The 19,623-nt window shown below is 35.8% G+C and overlaps 1 protein-coding gene across 2 annotated transcripts in view; it reads right to left on the bottom strand.

Moving 5' to 3' along the window:
* ITFG1 (integrin alpha FG-GAP repeat containing 1) overlaps nt 1-19,623 on the bottom strand; it is a 278,016-nt gene that overhangs the window by 44,117 nt on the left and 214,276 nt on the right. For both annotated transcript variants that reach the window (XM_082366812.1, XM_082366813.1), the window contains one exon: nt 17,359-17,402. In XM_082366812.1, the coding sequence (XP_082222938.1) occupies nt 17,359-17,402 (44 nt within the window). The remainder of the gene's footprint in view (nt 1-17,358; nt 17,403-19,623) is intronic.

Here is a 19,623-nt window from a genome sequence, read left to right as displayed (position 1 = left end):
AATCTCAATAAAACAGTGTTTATTGTTTTTCAATCTGCCCTATTCCCATAACCCCTCCCCAGCTCTGAAGTAGTCCTGAAGACCAATAGCTTTGCTACTAAGGTAGCTTTGAAAATGAACAGCTTAGCAGCAAAGGGAGGGGTGGATCTCCCTAATGTCCCATCCTCAGAGAATTATCACTATTTGACCTGTCTGGCAGTTCCCTGAAAAGCTCCATTCTCAATATTTGTCTTTATTTGGCCAGACTGAGAGCTTGCTCAGTGTGAACAGCTCTATCAAACTGGAAGTTTATTAAAAACAATCATTAGCAATTGTTTTTATTGATGCTGCCTGAGACAGCGATATCAGTTTGGGCTAATGAGCGGTTGACCAAATCTTAAAAGGAAAAATGTGAATGAGATGTTCAAAGGGGACTTTGAAAAGCTCTCACATACTCCTGGGAATCTAGAAGTCCACACATATGTGTAACCTGTTTTCAGACAAAAGAACTGAGAAGGCCCTAATCTCTCAATCTTTTATTTAAGAAAAACTGTGTCCACTCATAGCTGACAATTAAAACTTACTGAATAAGGACTTCATGGTTATATACAATAAAGAATAAAGACTTCGCGGTAATAATCCAGGAAAGTCACTGGACAAACAGCAGCAATAACAACAAACTTAAGGGGGTGATTTTCAGGGTGAACACATTATCTATAATGTCCAGTTTTCAACAACAAAATATTATGACACACACAAACAGGAAAGTATGTTTCATACAAAGGGAAAAAAAAAGCTGTCAATAGAAATTTCCCCCAAGGAAGCATAGATGTTTGACTTACTAAGTAGAGACTTTAAATCAGCTATTATAAATATGTTCAAAGAAAGTAAAGGAAATCATGTAAAGAATTTAAGGATATTATGAGAACAGTATCTCACCAAAATGGAATATCAATAAAGAGATATAAGTCATACACACAAAAAATCCCACACTAATTCTAGTGTACAATAACTGAAATAAAAAATTCACTAGAGAGGCTCAATAGTAGATTTAAATTAGCAGAAGAAGGAATCAATAAAATTGAAGATATGTCAATTCAGATTATCCAGTGTGAGGAACAGAAAGTAAAATGAGAAACATAAAGAAAATGAACAGAGCCTCAGAGACCTGTGGGGCACCATCAAGAATATCAACAATAAGAGTCCCAGAGGAGAGGAGGGGAGGAGAGGCAGAAAGAATATGTGATGCAAAAATGTCTGAAACTGCCCAAATTTAATTAAATACATGAAACTGCACATCTAAAAGCTCAATGAACGCCAAGTAGGATAAACTTGAAGAGATCCACACCAAGGTACATCATAGTCAAACTGTTGAAAGCCAAAGAGAGAATTTTAAATGCAACGAGATAAGCAACTTGTTATGTACAAGGGATCCTGAATAAGATTAAAGCTGATTTCTCATCAGAAACCCAGGAGTCCAGAAGACAGTAAGATGAATATTTAAAGTGTTGAAAGGAAAAGATAGTCAACCAAGAAGTCTAAAATGTAGCAAAATTATCCTTGAAGAATGAAGGGAAAATTAGCACATTGTGAGATAAAAACTGAGAAAATTTGTCATTAACACACCTAACTAATAGGAAATACTAAGGGAGTTCTTCTGGCTGAACTGAAAGTACACTAGACAGGAACTCAAATCCACAGAAATAAGTAAAAAGTATCAGTAAAGGTAACTATAGGTAAATTTACTAGATGCTATAAATGTATTTTTGTTTGTAGCTCTTTTCTCCTATCTGATTTAAAACACTACTGCATAAAGTAATAATGAAAAAACCATGTTGTTGGGCTCACAATGCATGAAGATGTAATATGTATGAAAATACAAGCACAAAGGAGGGGGGAGTAAACTTAGGCATATTGGAGCAAAGTCTGTTTATGCTATTGAAATTAAGTTGGTATTAATATGAAGTAGATTGTTTTCTAAGTTACAATGGAAAGTGTAATTCTGAGAGGAAACACTAAAAAAATAACTTCAAATATAGAGTACAAAAAACAAGGGAATTAAAATCAAATTCTAGAAAATATGTAACACAAAAGAGAGCAGTAATGGTGGAACAGAGGAAGAAGAAAGACATAAGACATATAAGGAACAAAATAGCAAAATGGCAGAGATAAAGCTACCTTATTAGTCATTATATTAAATGTAAATGGATTAAACAATGCTATCAAAAGGCAGAGATTAGCAGAATAGATAGAAGAACATGATCCAAGTATATGCTATCTATAAAAGACACACTTTAAATTCAAAAACAACAAATAGGTTGAAAGTAAGAGCATGGAAAAGATATACCATGGAAATAGTAAGCAAATGAGAGCTGGAGTAGCCATACTAATATCAGACACAAACAGACTTTAAGATAAAAATGTTAGTAGAGATAAAAAAGGACAGTTTCATCAATCCATCAAGAAGACATAACAATTATAAACATAAACACACCTAATAACAGAGGCCCCAAATACATAAGGAATTGATGGGTGAAACAGGTAATTCAACAATAATGGGTGTTGGATACTATTATAATTATTAATAATACAGCAGTGTCATTAATGGATAGATCAATGAAGCATAAGATCAACAATGAAAAAGAAGACTTGAACAGCACTAGAAATCAACTAGATCTAGTAGACATGTATAGAACACTGTACCCAACTTTAGCAGAATACATCTTCTCAAGCACACATGAAACATTCTCTAAGGGGAACCATATACGAGACCATAAAACAAGTCCCAATAAATGTAAAAGTATTGAAATTGTACAAAGTATGTTTTCTGATTACAATGGAATTAAATTAGAAACCAACAACAGAAAGAAATTTGAGAAATCCACAAATGTGTGGAAATTAAACAACAGGCTTCTAAATAACCAATGGGTAATGTGAAGGAGTTGGAAATGTTCACTGATATAGTTTCAAATTCCACATTATAACTAACCTTTAAGTAACTGCCACTGTTGAGTTTTGGTATACTATCAGTTATCTGAACAGGATATGAAACATTCTCTTTTTCTACTATACAGCTGTGTAAGGTTAAATTTTTTTTTTTTAATATTTCAACCAAAACAATAATACACAATGCAAAAAGAGATATGAGAATCTTGTTGTTTTTTTTTTTTAATGACAGGTACTAAGGAGATTTGAAAAAAATACAAAGGAATGTTACTCTTCACTAATTTTGTATTTTGGAAAATAGTTATTTTTCCATAAAAACAACTATTTATTTTAGGTCAACATGTAATGGGTCTATTGTTTTAAAATGATTTAATAAAAACATTTAAAGTTGTTTCAGTTTTAATTTCAAATAAAGTAATACTGATAAACAAAACTCACTTAAGTAAAACTATTTGGAGTCTTCAGAACAAGAAGTTTGAGAATTGCTACTCTGTATCATGTACATAATGAGTAATTCAATCCTTACTCTGCCTTTCCCAATGGAAATGATATGACTGATACATGTGCCTATGTGTTTTGGTTTCTTAACCCTTATGTCATAGCATTAAACATGTTTCAGGATTTTTTTTTCCCCTTAAATAGTGCCATTTACCTCCATATGAATGTTTAGTACAAAATGTAGTAAACAGGGTTATACCTTCAGCAAGTGCAAAAACTTGGATAACTTTTACTTTGTGTCTCTTCTAATACAGTAGAGATGCTAGGAGTATTGCTGTATCTTTTAATACCTTTTACATACCTAGGTTATATTAGTGGTGGAACAAAGAATTTAAATTTTTATAAATTTATTATTTGGGAAGTGATTGTATCATTAAGGAATTTTCAATTTAAAAGGATTAGGGATTTCTGAAACAATTAATTCCTCTAGTTTAAGTATTTATACACATACCTTGAATTCCTTTATGAAAACCTGAAAAGTTAATATGCCGGGAATGCAAACTATGGGAATATCAATCAGCAATAATGACAACACATCTGTGAAAATTTCACGTACCTTCTTACTTCTCTGAAATACTTTACTTAATTCTTATAGATCGAATGTTTGTGCCTCCCCAAAATTAATATGTTGAAGCTCCAATCCCTAATGTGATGCTATTTGGAAGGTAGTTAGGGTTAGAGTCATGAGGGCAGGGTCCTCATGATGGCACTAGTGTCCTGATAAGAAGAGACACCAGAGAACCTGCTCTCTCTCTGTCTCCCTCTGCACACAAAGCTAGGAAAGGCCATGTGAGCACACAGTGAGAAGAAGCAAGCCAGGAAGAGGGCCTTCAACAGAACCTGACCATACTAGCACCCTGATCTCGTGATCTTGGACTTCCAGCTTCCAGAACTGTGAAAAAATAAATTTCGATTCTACTTTGTAAAGGCAGCTTGAGGTGATTAAAACAAAAATTTAAAGGCCTGTGAGTTATTCCAAATATTTCATGTCATGAGAATATTTTAGGTATTAGCTTTCCAAATTTTGAAACTAAGAATGTAGTTTTTAGAGTCAGAGAATCTGGGTTCAAATTTTTCCTCTTCCACTTATTTTCTGTATAACCTTGGGCAAATTATTTAACTTTCAGTTCCCTCAACTAAAATTAGGGATAATCATAGTACCTATCTCATAGGATTGAAGTAAAGATTGAGTAAATATGCGTAAAACAATTAGAACAGTGCCTGGCACACAGTAAGTGCTCAATATGTATGCACTATTATCTTTTTACTTTGGCCAAATAAATTAATGTCTTTTTTGGTAGTGATATCTCATTTTCAATTATGTTGAACTACCGAGTGAATAAAATTATTTTGATCAAAACCAGAAACATTTATCAAGTTAACATTCATTTTCTTTAGTGTACTGTAGGATTCTAAAACTACAGGAATAATTTATTTGCAAGAATGTATGTTTGGATGAAATTCCACTTCTGAGTATATATAATTGCGTGTAAGAAGACAAGGTTGTTAGCTTACAGTAATCCCTTTTCTAAAAGTCCAGTGTTGTGGTTTTCAGACTTTAGCATATATCAGAATCTCCTGGAGGGATTATTAAATTATAGATTCACTGGATGCATCCCAAGGTGTTCCTATTTGGTAGGTCGTGGTGGGGCCTAGGAGTGTGCATTTCTTACAAGTTCCCAGGAGATGTGCTGATGCTGGTGGTTTGGGGACCCCTCTTTAAGAGCCATTGATCTATTGGGACTACACTTCGTATACATTATAAAAATTGGCAGTTTATGAGAGTATTAAGTGTAACCTACACCTTTGTATAGTGACTGGATTTTGACTGAATACAAGACAATAAAACCATTAATATAGTGAGTGCATAAAAAACAATGTTTGAAACACTTCTTATTGTTTTCAGCTGCTTTTAGTGGTGCAGAAAATTGTTTCTCTAGTAGCAGTGCTCCTTTCTCAACCAGTACAAAGGCAAAGAAGTTAAATGAGGGCTCACAGAATTGAAATTTCACAGAATTGAAAGCCAGTTAGAGAAAGATTTGTATTGCGATCATTAAGAAGCTTTCCGAATTGTGTGATATAATCTGCAATGTTTACATTTATTTTAATTTATTTAGCTGTAAAAGGTATGATCTTAAAGTACTTATTGTGTAGCTGTTTACTCATGACCCATACTATTATGACATCAGCATACTCATTTTTCATGCATAACTATAAAATAAAACAGCACGACCTTTTCCTCTTAAAGGCAAACTGTAGGCTATCTATTAGCTAGGTATAGTGAAGTGCAGGATCTTGCTGGAATGTGTGTGGGAGCAGAATTGCCTTGACAAGCAAAGAGGCACACGGAATACAGCAGAAAATATAGATATTTTAGAATTAAGTAACCTTTATCAAAATGTAGAAGCAAATTTTAATTTGCACGTGACAAATTCAGAGAGAGAGAATAACCATGGAGAGGAATAGTCTTACCTTCAACAATAAATACAGAGTATTTCAAATGAAAGATTCCTGTACTTTATGCAGTGTCACAAAAGATAGTTTAAAAATGATTTGGAGGGAACATCTCAGAAAAGGAAAATATCTGATTAAATGGATAATTAGGATGCTGGCTTTAAAAAGTTTAGGTGTACTGGTCAGAACACACAGCAAATCAGAGAAAGATGAGAGTAATTTACTTTCTATTGTAGTTGTTATTCTAGCCCAGGAGTTAGCAAACTTTTTCTTTAAAAAGCCAGATAGTAAATATTGTAGGCTTTGTGAGCCATAAGGTCTTGTGTTGCAACTACTTAACTCTGATGTTGTAGCATGAAAGCAGCCATAGGCAGTATTTAAATAAATGAGTGTGGTTATGTTCCACTAACATTTTATTCACAAAAACAGGCCGCAAGCTGGATTTGGTCCACTGGGTGGAATTTCTCACCCTGTTCCACCCAACAGGAGAAGTAATAACGCAGAAATTACAAACTTTTAAGAAGTAGTTTGCCTGGTATAGACTTATCACTCTAACAGGAGGTTACATGCCAGTCCTATGTTTTAATGTTTATAAATGTTTTCCATATACATGGGGTAAGGAAAAGGTACTTAATATACACGGTAGTACTTTTAATGATATACAAAATAAGCAATCACTTTTAACTTCCTGCATTGAGTGAATAATTATGGAGTTCTTCAAAATTCCATGAGACAGTTTCTTCCATTATACAGTGAGACATATAAGTTCCTGAGTTGAACAGATAAAGGTTTGTAAATGGTGGGAGCAGGCTATGAGTCAGGGTGTCTAGGAATGGACCTGGTGCTGCTTTTGCACATCCTTAGTTTCATGTGAATTTTCCAGACACACTTTTGAGGATGCAACCTATGGCAAGTGGTATGATAATCTTTGTTGTCTAAGTGCAAAGAGTTCTTGCTTAATGAAAAGAATGCATACCAGGGTTTCTATAAAATGAACTGTTTTCTCAAAATTTTTTTAATAAAAGCAGAAACATATTTTCATGGAAAATATTTAGTAAATTGACTTAATAAATTTTGGTAAGAAAGGATTAAGAATAAGCTATTCCTATGGAACGCTGAGCACTGTACTCCATCATTTAGCAAGTTCACTTTCTTTGTGAAAATCTTAGTACAAATCTCCCACAGATTATCCTACCTTTCCTTTAAAATGTCACGTCTGATATTTGAAAGAATTCAGGAAGTTAAATTAAAAAACATTACTGATCTCTCAACTTTTCCATACTATAAGTAAAAAAGAACTGTTTGGTTCCTTTTTTCTTATTCTACGATGTTTCATACTGATGTAATGTAGTTTAGGTGTTGTATTACATAGCTTTTTTTAAACTAACTGTCCTCTGTATGCATGTTGACTTATATAAAATTAGGGTTGACATGTATTTTAAATATCCAATCTTCACAGCCTAAGGCAGAGCCTAGCACCCAAACAATGTGTAATAAATATACAATAGTCAATCTGAAATTAAGTTCCTAAATTTTTCAGAAACAATATTCTACAACCTGGATATAGTAGTAACCTCCACATATTGGGAAAAGGGAAGATAAGAAAGGGGAAGCTGGGGGTGGGGGTAGGGCTGGCAGGGAGCCTTTATTTTCTTTTACTGCTGGCTACAATTTAAAAATAAAGGTAAAATGTTCTTAAAAAAAAATTAGGGTTGGAATTCCTCTATTTTATTCAGAAAGCATCTTTTTCAGTAGCCTGGAGAAATCTTGGTGGTTTCTATGTCTGTCTCAAGTATCTGATTTGTTTTAAGGACTTGGGCTCCTACAATGAACACCAAATATATTCTACATCACTGGCTCTGGAAGGTAAAACAAAACTGGAAGAACTTATAAGACATATTACGTTAATATGTCTTACATGATATTATACATATTATATATAAAATCAGTGTCAAGTTTAATTAAGCAATATAAATTTATGATTCTAAAATTATTAGAAAAATAGCTGACTTATAGTGTGGACTTTATTTTTCTCAAAGGTAATCATGTTTTTCATAAACACCCACTGATATTTTTCCTTATCTTCATTAGTGTTAGTTGCATTGCTCAATTTAGTTCAATGTTGAAATTTTTATATTGTTTCTTATTCATTTCTTCAAGACGTTAAATTCAATATATTATTTTAATTTTGGTTATTTTCCTGTTAAAACTGTAAGATAATTTTCCTTTGTAAGGTCTGTAAAAAGACATATCTCTGGGAACATAAATAAGAGATGTTTTCCCTTTATATCAGGGCTTTGCAGAGTGCGTTTCTCTTGTGAATAAGTTGTAATTTATTTTGCAAGTGTTCACACTTAACAGTGAATATGTGATTTTGGTAAGAGATGGTAAATTTATCAATGAAGGACCATTAAAAAAAAACCCCAAATTTTAGGGAAAGCTCATTTATTAATACATCAAATATTTATTATATTATGGGTAAGGCACTATGTTAGGGACTAAGGACAGAATAATAATAAACAAGCACAGCCTTTCCTCTTCAAGGACTTAATACAGATAACTCACCAACTACATAACAGAAGTGGTAAGTAGTAGGACTAACTAAGCATAGAGTGCTAAGAAACAACAGAACATGTGTCTAGTCCTATGTCAAAGGGGAGCCAGGGAATGATTCTCACAGGAAATATCATCTAAGAGCTCACCTGAAGATCACAGGAAAGACTCTGGAGAAGATGAGAAGAGGCTTCAGGGTAGAGGAATAATATGCAAGTGAGAGAGCACACAGAACAAGTAGTGCAGTGTGGCTGACAGAGAGCTGGGAGAGGGTGTGAGGAGGAACAGCGAGGGATAAGGCTGAAGAGATAAACAGAGGCTTTAACTCAATAAACTAAATTAGAACCATTTCTCAAGGGCACAGGGCAGCCACTGAAGGTTTGTATTTTAGAAAGATCACTCTGGTTGCTTTTTGAAGGATGGCTCAGATGACTCCAGTCAGGCCAAAAATGATGATAGCTCAACTAAAGTAACAGGATAGAGAGAAGGAACAGTTAAAGGGAGAGAATAATAATCTAGTAGATTTGAGGGGTGAGGGAAAGGAAGAGGTAACTGAGATAGGGAACATGAGAAGAGGAGTGGGTTTTTGTGGGGACACATTAGATTTCAGTTTTAGAGGTCCCTGTAAGACACTCAGATATAAAGGTCTGAAGCTCAGGAGAGACAGCTGGTAAATAGATTTGGGAGTAATCAGTACTACAAATAGAAAAAAAAAAAAGCCAGGAGAGAGACTGAAATACTTCAAGAGTACACATAGAGTGAGAAGAGAACTTAGGATGGAACCCTGAGACACAGCAACATTTAAAGGATGGCCAGAGGGAAAGTCCATAAAGGAACCTGGGAGAATGGCCAGAGAAATAAAAGGGGATCGAGGAAAGGAGAGCGTAAAGGAAGCCAAGGAAAGGGAGTGTTCCTAGAATTGGTCAGCAGAATCAAGGGCAGTTTTCAGTGGCGTGACGCCAAAGGCTTGATTACAACAGCAGGTTAAGGACATGGAAGTAAACTGGAGAGATCCTACTGTACATAACTCAAGAAGTTTGGCTGGAAGAGCAAACAGGGATTAGGCAGTGGCCAGAGGGGATGTGGGGTTTTGGAAGGTACTTGTATATGCATTTATATATAAGAGAGATTTGTACATCCTTAAATGTTGAAGAGAAGGCACCGACAGGGAAGTGGAGTTGGATACACAGGCCAGATAGAATAAGCAATGGAATGAGGTCCCTGAGAGGTATGTAGGACCCACAGCATAAGTGGTGCGTTAATTTTTAGTCAAGGGAAAAAGGAAAAGAGATGGGTGTGGATGAACGGATTACATTTTAGTGCTACAGAAGGCAACTGACAAACTGTTAAGCACAAGGTCCTGTGCTAGGTTCTATAATACACTGGCAAGCAAAACTGATACTATCTCTGCCCTCATGGAGGTATTTAAAAGGAATGTGCACAGACTCTTTTTGTATATAGAGTATTAAAGGACTACTTCTAAACTCTTCTGCTGTTCAAATGGAAAAGTACTCATCTGCTTGCTTCTAAACTCATAATTTATAAAGTGGGAGAAGGCACCAGGCTTTGGTAAAAAGAATTACCAAGTGACAGGGAAAGAAGCTATAATCTCCACTAACACAGAGGAAGGCCAAAATATGCCTTATGCTGAGGATAAAAAATTCAAAAAATTAGCTGAGTATTTAAAGAAAAAATTAGGAAATAGGAATACTTTCTTCTGATTCACAGATGTTTATGGTAACTTTCACTGAAAATATTGATATCCTCCATATTCAGATTTCATAAATTCTGTGATATGTATTAAAAAAGATTTAATACATATTAGATAAGAAAATAAGACAAGAAAAAATCAAGAAGTCAAGTAGACCTCTAGTCCTATTCTGAAGGCAGAGAGAACACCAACATTTCTCAAATGTTTGGAACTCACTATCCTTACTAATAAAGGGATGTTATAGAGGCAGGGAAGAAACATTAACGTTGACCAATAACAGCAGATACACTTTTTGAATATTTATTGTGTATTATGCCTCCACTGTGATTTACCTACATTAATTCCTCTAATCTTAATAAAAAACTTAGATGGGAGTGTGGTAAGCAGAAAAATCATGCCCTAAAGAGGTTCACATCCTAATTCCCAGAACCTGCTAAATGTATTTCCTTATATTGCAAGTGGACTTTGCAGATGTGATTAAGGATCTTTTTTTCTCTGAAAAATATGGAACACTTCATGAATTTACATGTCATCCTTGCACAGGGGCCATGCTAATCTTCTCTGTATTGTTCCAATTTTAGTATATGTGCTGCTGAAGCAAGCATCCATGATTAAGGATCTTGAGATGGGGAGATTATCTTGGATTATCAGGGTGTGTGGGCTCAATGTAATCACAAGGGTCCTTATAAGTGAAAGAGGAAGGCGAGATGGGTTAGGGTCAGTGACTGGAAGATGCTACACTGTTGGGTTTGGAGATGGAGGAAGGGGCCATGAGCCAAGGAATGTAGGTGGCTTTAAGATGTGAAAGGCAAGGGAATGGATTCTCCCCAAAGCCTCCAGAAGGAATGGAGCCCTGCTGACACCTCGATTTTAGCTCATGAAGCACATTCAGTGTTCTGACCTCAAATGTATAAGAATAAATCTGTGTTGTTATAAGCCACTAATTTTATGGTACTTTGTTAGCAGCAATAGGAAACTAATATAAGTGGGTACTATGACTTTCCCCATTATATTGATGTGGAGAAAGAGACTTAACAAGGGTTAAATAATTTCCCCAAAGTTACTGCAGATAGTTGAAGAAATTCCCATTTTACATTCTTATTTTCTCTTTGAGGTAGGAGGCAAGGTGAATTTCTAAGAACTGGAAGTTGGGATTGGCTGTAAGGGAAAATTGGGAAGAACATAAAATAGTTCTTATGAAGAGTAAGAATTTCCAGCCTCATATGTAAAGTCCTTGCCTCACAGTGAGGTATTTACAGAATATAAGATATGATGAATTTGCCTTAAAATAATCTAAGAGGGGCCGTAAGGGGGATAAGTAGTAGGTGGGGGCATAGGTGAAGTAAGACTGGGTATATGAGGATAGTGTCAAAAGCTGGATGGTAGTATGGGCACAAGGAGTTTTATTATACTAGTGTATATTTTTATATGTATTTAAAAATTTTCCAAAAAAAGTTAAAAAAAGAATTCATGGTAAAGAGCAATAAATGTCACAGAGGAAAATATCTTGAAAAAGTCATGAAGTAAGAAAACAAAAACAACTTTTAAAAAAGCTACACTGACACAGAACCTATCAGTGGTGCCTGAGGAAGAGTGGGATAGGGAAGGAGGGTCAAGGAAGGTGGGAAGGAGGGATAGCCAAGGGGCACAAAAAACCTTTTGGATATGATATATTCATTATTTTGACATTAATTATCTATCTATCATCTATATATCTCAATTAAGAAGGTATAGTGTATATATACATATATACTATATATGTCATAACAACAAATCGAATATATTAAATATGTGCAGCTTACTGCATGTCAATTATACTGCAATAAAGCTGTAAGAAATTAACAAACAAAATACAGCAATACTGATAAAAATGCAAGGAGAGCTTCTTTCTGGCCCGACACGTAGAGTTTGGAAGTCATCACTGCTGTACTCACAACAAAAAAACCTGAAGAAACTGAAAATCAACTCTGCTTTGATCCATCAGAGAACTAAGGTCACAGAGCAAACTGCTACCCTGAAAAGTGGAGAGGTGGATACAGAGCGTCACAGCTTACTGGGAGCAGAAGCCCAGAACCAGAAGACTGAAACTAGAGCCAGTACTGGCAGGAACACTTAAACTGTGATTGTGACATTACTGGAGAATCAGTGTGAACTAGTTTGAGAGTTCAAAACTCTGGGGGAGAAAGCAAGGCAGTCTTAGGGGAGCCACACTTTTGCAAGTTTTACCTCCAGGAGTTCCATCAAATTCTCAAGAGGAAGACTGGGGGAAAAAACCCTCATGCTTCTAGCACAGAGAGGAAAGTAACCAGTTAGAAATATGCCCAGAGCTCTCTGTTCTCCTTCACAATAGCTTGCCCTTAAGGAAAACTATTTTACTGGAGCTTAAGTAACTTGGGATTTACCAAAATCTAATCAACCAGGGGGAAAGGAAATACCTAACTTCAGCCCCCTCTAGCCTCCCTGTTTAACCTATAGAGGAGGGCAAGCTGAGAAGCACTTGTTCAAGTCACAGCCCAGGGACACAGGCTCACTAAAAAACTGAGACACAGGATGATAGGATGCTTCTCCTACCATAGCCTTATACCTCACCACCACATCAACTGGGCTCCTGTCTAATAATGAGATTACAGTTAAAAGAACGGCAAACCTCAGACCCATTTAAGAGGAAGTCTGTAGGGTGACACAAAGACAACAGAAGAGACAAAAGAAAGACACTAGAGGAAAATTTTGCCTCTTGACAGCATAGCTACTGCAAACAGTAACACAGTCTAACTCCTAGCAGATAAACATAAATCCTCATAGTGAAGGCTTATCTACCACAGTTCCTTTCACCCAATACATCATGTCTGGCTCTCAAGAAAAAAATTTTAAGCCATGCTAAAATGCAGAAAACAAAGTTTGAATAGACAAAGCAAGCATCAGAACCAGACTCAGATATGGCAGAGATGTTGGAATTATCAGACCAGAAATTTAATATTTAATATGATAAAGGCTCTAATGGAAAAAAGTAGAGAACATGCAAGAAAAGATTGTTAATGTAGGCAGAGAGATGGAAACTCTAAGAAAGAATCAAAAGGAAATGGTAGAAATAAAAAATACCACAATAAAAATGAAGAATGCCTTTGATGAGCTCATCATCAGACTGGACACAGAAGATGAAAGGATCAGTAAACTTGAAGATATATCAATAGAAACCTCCAAAACTGACTTGCAAAGAGAAAAACTAATGAAAATTTGGAAAAGAATATCCATGAACAATTACACAAAGGTTACATACACAAAGGTGCAACATATGCGTTGTAGGACTACCAAAAGGAAAAGAAGGGACTTCACTGGTGGTGCTCCAGCCACCAGCCAACTGGCCACCAGCCAATGCAGGGGACACAGGTTCAAGCCCTGGTCCAGGAAGATCCCACATGCCGCAGAGCAACTAAGCCTGTGAGCCACAACTACTGAGCCTGTGCTCTATAGCCTGTGAGCCACAACTACTGAGCCCATGTGCCACAACTACTGAAGTCCGCATGCCTAGAGCCCGTGCTCCACAAAAAAGAGAAGCCATCATAATGAGAAGCCTGTGCACTGCAACAAAGAGTAGCCTCCACTTGCTGCAACTAGAGAAAGCCCACATGCAGCAACGAAGACTCAACACAGCCAAAAATAAATAAATTTATTAAAAAAAAAAAGGAAAAGGAGAGAAAAGAACAGAAGAAATATTTGAAGAAATAATATAAGAATTTTCCAAAATTAGTGACAGACATCAAACTACAGATCCAGGAAGCTTAGAGAACACCAAACAGGAAAAATACCTAAAAACCTATACCTAGGGCTTCCCTGGTGGTGCAGTGGTTGAGAATCTGCCTGCTAATGCAGGGGACACAGGTTCGAGCCCTGGTCTGGGAAGATCCCACATGCCGTGGAGCAACTAGGCCCATGAGCCACAACTACTGAGCCTGCGCATCTGAAGCCTGTGCTCTGCAACAAGAGAGGCCGCGATAGTGAGAGGCCCTCGCACCGCGATGAAGAGTGGCCCCTGCTTGCCACAACTAGAGAAAGCCCTAGCACAGAAACGAAGACCCAACATAGCAATCAATCAATCAATCAATAAATAAATCTTTAAAAAAAAACCAAAAAACAAAACCTACACCTATACATTTCATACTCAATCAGCAGAAAATCAAAGACACAGAGAAAATCCTGAAAGTAACCTGGGAAAATGAATGGGAGAAAAGGGTGTCCAGGGATCCATATAAGACTATGATACAATTAGGAATGCTCATTTGAGGCTGATGACTATGAATCACTGGCAGTGACAATATTCAGGGCTGTATATTTTTCTTTAGAAATGCCCAGTAGCTTAGATCTAGGAGTGAACAAGAGAGACAGCTGGATTAACAACCCAGGGTTGTAATTTTGCCAGGCAGGTAGAGTAAAATGAGAGTGCTTTATGGGAATTAAAGGTAGTGGCAAAAGTGATGGTTGATATATGGTAGCTAAATAAGGAGGTAAAGAAAACAGGTTGATACAGGTCAAGAAACTAACAGACTTAAAGTTGAATAGGTACAGTTATAATAACAAGAATGAGAGGGCTGGAAAAATAGTTTTTGATCAGAGAGTTGATGGATGGTACTGAGATTTCAAAAGTAAAACATTTCTGGTAGATAAGGTCCACCGTATGGCCACGGGAGTGAGTAGCCATAGTTGAATGAAAATGAAAGACTCTGGGGTTTTCAGCATGGAAATAAAGGAATTTGGGTGAGATTAGTTGCTGATTTGAATATTCTTTCCTCTCTCCATATATCAGATAGGTTGCCTGTAGCAGGTAGGAATATATAGGCAACAGAAGAGCATTTATTCAATTCATAATTTAACTCAAGTGATAAAGAATATCATATGGTACGCACATTTTTCCTCTTAGTCTCACACTGGGTCATATCTTACATAACAGACTATGATCAAGTGGATCTGATGTCAAAACAATATGAAGAAGGCTCACTTTATCATGAAATAATTTTACAAGTGGGAATACATTTGATATACGGAAAACTGGGGGAGTATAGTGTGCATTTGTTTCTTTTAGGTTGTCATAAAATTGTGATCTATGACATCAGTGGGGAAGGAAAATGATAGATGTGAAAGTCAGTTCGACAGGATCTGAACTTCAAAGAAAGTAATAAATGGATGAATGGGAGGCAGACGTATCAGCTGCAGAAAAGCCCAAAGGTGCTGGACTGTTAGGATAATCACTGTAAGAATGTGCATGCTACACTTTACTTACGTGACTTTCTAAATGACTCTGTTCTCCATATGATAGAAGTGACTTTTAGTTTAAGATAAGGAGAATGGGAGCATTAGTGATCTTAGAAGTAAAACCTGCCTTAAGCAAACAGCCTTTCCTATCAAATTTTCTGCTAGAACTTGTGGGTAAAATGAGTGGGTTCAATTTCAACTTTTTAAAAGTTCTTTGCTTGACGAGGTAATGAAAGAGCCACATGATGGGAATATGGTCAATCAGAGAAAAGAAGAGGAACAAAGGGTCTGAATATTTCACAAACTGGGTAGACAATACCTGAATAACCAAGTTAATCTTTGGCCTCCAATTAATCAGACTTGCACTTGATTAAAAAAAATAGGCTTTATTTTTATAGCAGTTTTAGATTCACAGCCAAATTAATCGGAAAGTACAAAGAGTTCTGACATACCCTCTGCATCTCTCCTCCTCAGACCCTCCCCTACTATATCTACATTTTTATAATGATATGAAAGCAGATAGGTTTGAACAGGCACTCATATAGTTCACAGTGGATGTGGTGACACAGTCCAGACCTTCCCTTCAGGACTGAGGCAATATTCCCCGAGCTGCTCCAAGTGTTGGTTGCTGATAGCTCACAGCTAGGTTCTTACCTAAAAATTGTTCTCAGCCAAAGGGAGCTGGCTTGTACAAACTATAACCCCTTCCTGGGGACTGCCTGCATGCAGTGTCTAATGCAGAATACAAAGGCATGGCCCTTTTGCTTCCATCTGGGCCATCTTTGAAAAACCAGCCTTGCTTCACATCTCATAGACCTGCTTTCCTCACTACTCCAGAAGTCTTGCTCTCAAGAAGAGTCTAGATTAAATCTTTGCGTGCAAATCTCTGGGTCAGGGTCTGCTTCCACATGTCTTATATATGGGAAGTTTCCCAACCATACATAAAACATTGATAATGAAGCAGTGCTTTAAAGGCGTAGTAAAAATATGACACTATAATCAGAACACCTAGTTCTGTGTTCTAGTTCCACTACTTAATGGCTCTATGACTTTGGATAATTTATTTCTCTGAGCCTCAAGCTTCCTCATCTTTAAATGGGGGATAATTTCTTATGTAACAAGGGTTACTATGAGGGCTCAAATAGGGATATACCAACACAAACACAAACACAAACACACACACGCTCATGCTTTTAAATATAATGTAATATTCTTATTACAATTTACATGAACTGGCAATTTCAAAACCTAAGCCTAATTATTTTCACATTCTGTTATTTCATGGAAACATTCCATTAGACAGCAAGTCAATATTAAGATTAAACCAAAAAAATTCATTAATTGTCTACTATATGCTTGACCCTGTGCTATGAACGAGGTATACAAAGATGGCATGGTTCTTGACCTCAAAGGATTACAGCCTGGGGAGAGGCATTAAATATAAACAGATAAAGTGTGATCAAGTATTATACATGCCAAGGGACTTCCCTGGTGGTCTAGTGGTTAAGAATCCGCCTTCCAATGCAGGGGATGTGGGTTCGACCCCTGGCTGGGGAACTAAGATACCACATGCCGCGGGGCAACTATGCCTGCACGCTCTAGAAAGATCCCGTGTGCTGCAACTAAGACCTGATGCAGCCAAATAATAAATAAATAAATAATAAATAAATAATTTTAAAAAGTATTATATATGTCAAAATGGCAGCAGTATGCCCAGAAATAGTGGGAGGTGTGTTCATTTTTCCAAGAGTATCAGAAAAGACTTCATTAAGGAAGTGAACCTTGAGGTGAGACAGTTTTTAGGAAAGGTACTTTATTCCCAGTAAACTTTACGTGAGCACTGAAGGATACTTTAATCACTTCTAAAAGTAACATCAATTTGATTTAACCTATAACAACTATTTTGTGTGTATCTATCATGCAGAGAACTTTCACAGAAATATTTACAACTGAGAGTTAAGGTTACTTACTGTTATCTTACGAGGACATTCATTAGGACAGAGACCACTAAGAACTGTGGAAAAATTAAAAAAAGCCTATTATTACTGTTATAATATTAATATGCGCTATTGATTCATGGTCAAGCAAAAACCAATTCAATTTCTTTAGATCTGAGTAAATTAAATTTCTTTTGTTCATTTTATGCCAATATTTCAAAAGCCTTTATTAAGCAGTCAAGCTGCTGCCATTTTGTGAAATATACAGGTGATATAATTAATTACGGTTATAATATCATACCTACTGTTGGTCCTATTTTCCAATTGGTTAGCTACATTCCAAGGATGACTTAGAATCTGACAGAGAAGTGCCAAATGCAAACCAATTATAATTTATACTGAAAAAAACAAATAGAACATTTAACACTTCATATCAAACTAGACTATTTCAATTTATCTAGTCAAATTTTCTGGGTAAAAGAGTTTGGGCTCCCTTGATAACTTTTATGGAGAACATAACTGTAAAATAATTGATGGGTCTATAACAAATATACAAAAATAATTAATGACATATTTATTCTATAATTACCAAAAAAGAAAAGGTTAGGATATCTGAACATTCTTTCTATAACTAACATGAATTTTGAAACATAACTACACTACTACCACCTCATGTGAAGTAATTCCTTTGTAAGAAGGCAGACTTTATGTTTTATTAAATATGCTATATGTTATAAATTAAAGGAAGACAGCTGATAATACTGCTCAATTAGCATGAACTGTACCAATAATAATTGTGATTATTGGTTAGTTCAAATATATCCATAGGAAAATGGTTCCTTATGTTTATTTATATTTTACAAATGTGAAATGATAATCATTCTAATATAAATATTATACTTAGGCAGGGTATATAAACTGCAAAGGCATCAAGAAATGAACATGACATATTTCATCACAGAAGAAGATACTTGTTTATTTACTATAGTATGTTTATATTAAATTCGACCTGAGGAAACAGTGAAATAAATGTTTTATACTTGCAAATCAGTTTTCAATGTTTAAGTTTCTTACCCCAGCATAGTGCCTAGTTATCACTCTTTTATTCCCAAACACTCCATGACCTTACTTCTCCCTCTCCTTTTGGTTCCTCTTCCCTCAACTCTGGGCAGACATTGGTACTTCTTTTTCACTTGTCCCCAAATGATTTTCCTAAACCTTCATTAAAACATTATCTTGCTAAACAGTATATTATTTATTCAAAAGTCTGTCTTTGTACCAGTATGTAAGCTCTGCATTGTTTTAATCATTTTTGCAGGGCCTAGCCAAATGTATTTGCTCAATAAATACTTGTTAAAGGAGGGAAAAGATGGATTATTCAATAAATGGTACTGGATAATTGGCTACTTGGAGGAAAATAAAGTTAGACATTGATTCATAACATGAAAATTACATTTGGCAAAGACACTACTAATACAAAGAACTCTTACACTACAATGATAAAAAGACAACCCAATTAAAAAATGGGCAAAGGACCTGAACAGGCATTTCTCCAAAGATGATGAAGACATACAAAAAGCTCATGAAAAGATGCTCAGCATCGTTAGTGATCATGGAAATGCAAACCAAAACCACAATGAAATGTACACAATTCACAATATCCAAGAGGTGGAAGCAACCCAAATCAATGTCCATTGGCAGATGAACGAATAAACAAAATGTGGTACACACTCACAATGGAATATTATTCAACTTTAAAAAGGGAAGAAATCCTGTCACATGTTACAACATGGATGAACTTTGAGGACATTATGCTAAGCAAGCCAGTAATAAAAAGACAAATACTCTATGATATCACCTACATGAGGTATCTAAACTTGTCAAATTCAGAGAAACAAAGTAGAATGGTGGTTACCAGGGGTTGACGGGAAGGGAAAAGGGGCTGTTGTTAAATGGGTACAGAGTTTCAGATTTGCAAGATGAAAAAGTTCTGGAGATCTGTTTCACAACAATGTGAATATACTTAACACTACTGAACTGTACACTTAAAAATGGTTAAGATAGTAAATTTTATGTTACATGTTTTTTTTACCACACACATAAAAATGGTTAAGATTGTAAAAAAACAAAACAAACCCACAATGAGATACCATTTCACACCCATTAGGATGGGTATAATCAAAAAGTCAGATAAAAACAAATTTGGGTGAAGATGTGGAGAAACTGGACCCTCATACATTTCTGGTGGGAATGTAAAATGGTCCAGCTGCTTTGGAAAAGTCTGGCAATTCCTTAAAA

The sequence above is a fragment of the Balaenoptera borealis genome (genome assembly GCF_965194805.1).
Source record: "Balaenoptera borealis genome assembly, chromosome: 19".
NCBI lineage: Eukaryota > Metazoa > Chordata > Mammalia > Artiodactyla > Balaenopteridae > Balaenoptera > Balaenoptera borealis.
Note: the sequence above shows the minus strand (reverse complement) of the source record. Positions and strands in the feature narration are given on the sequence as shown.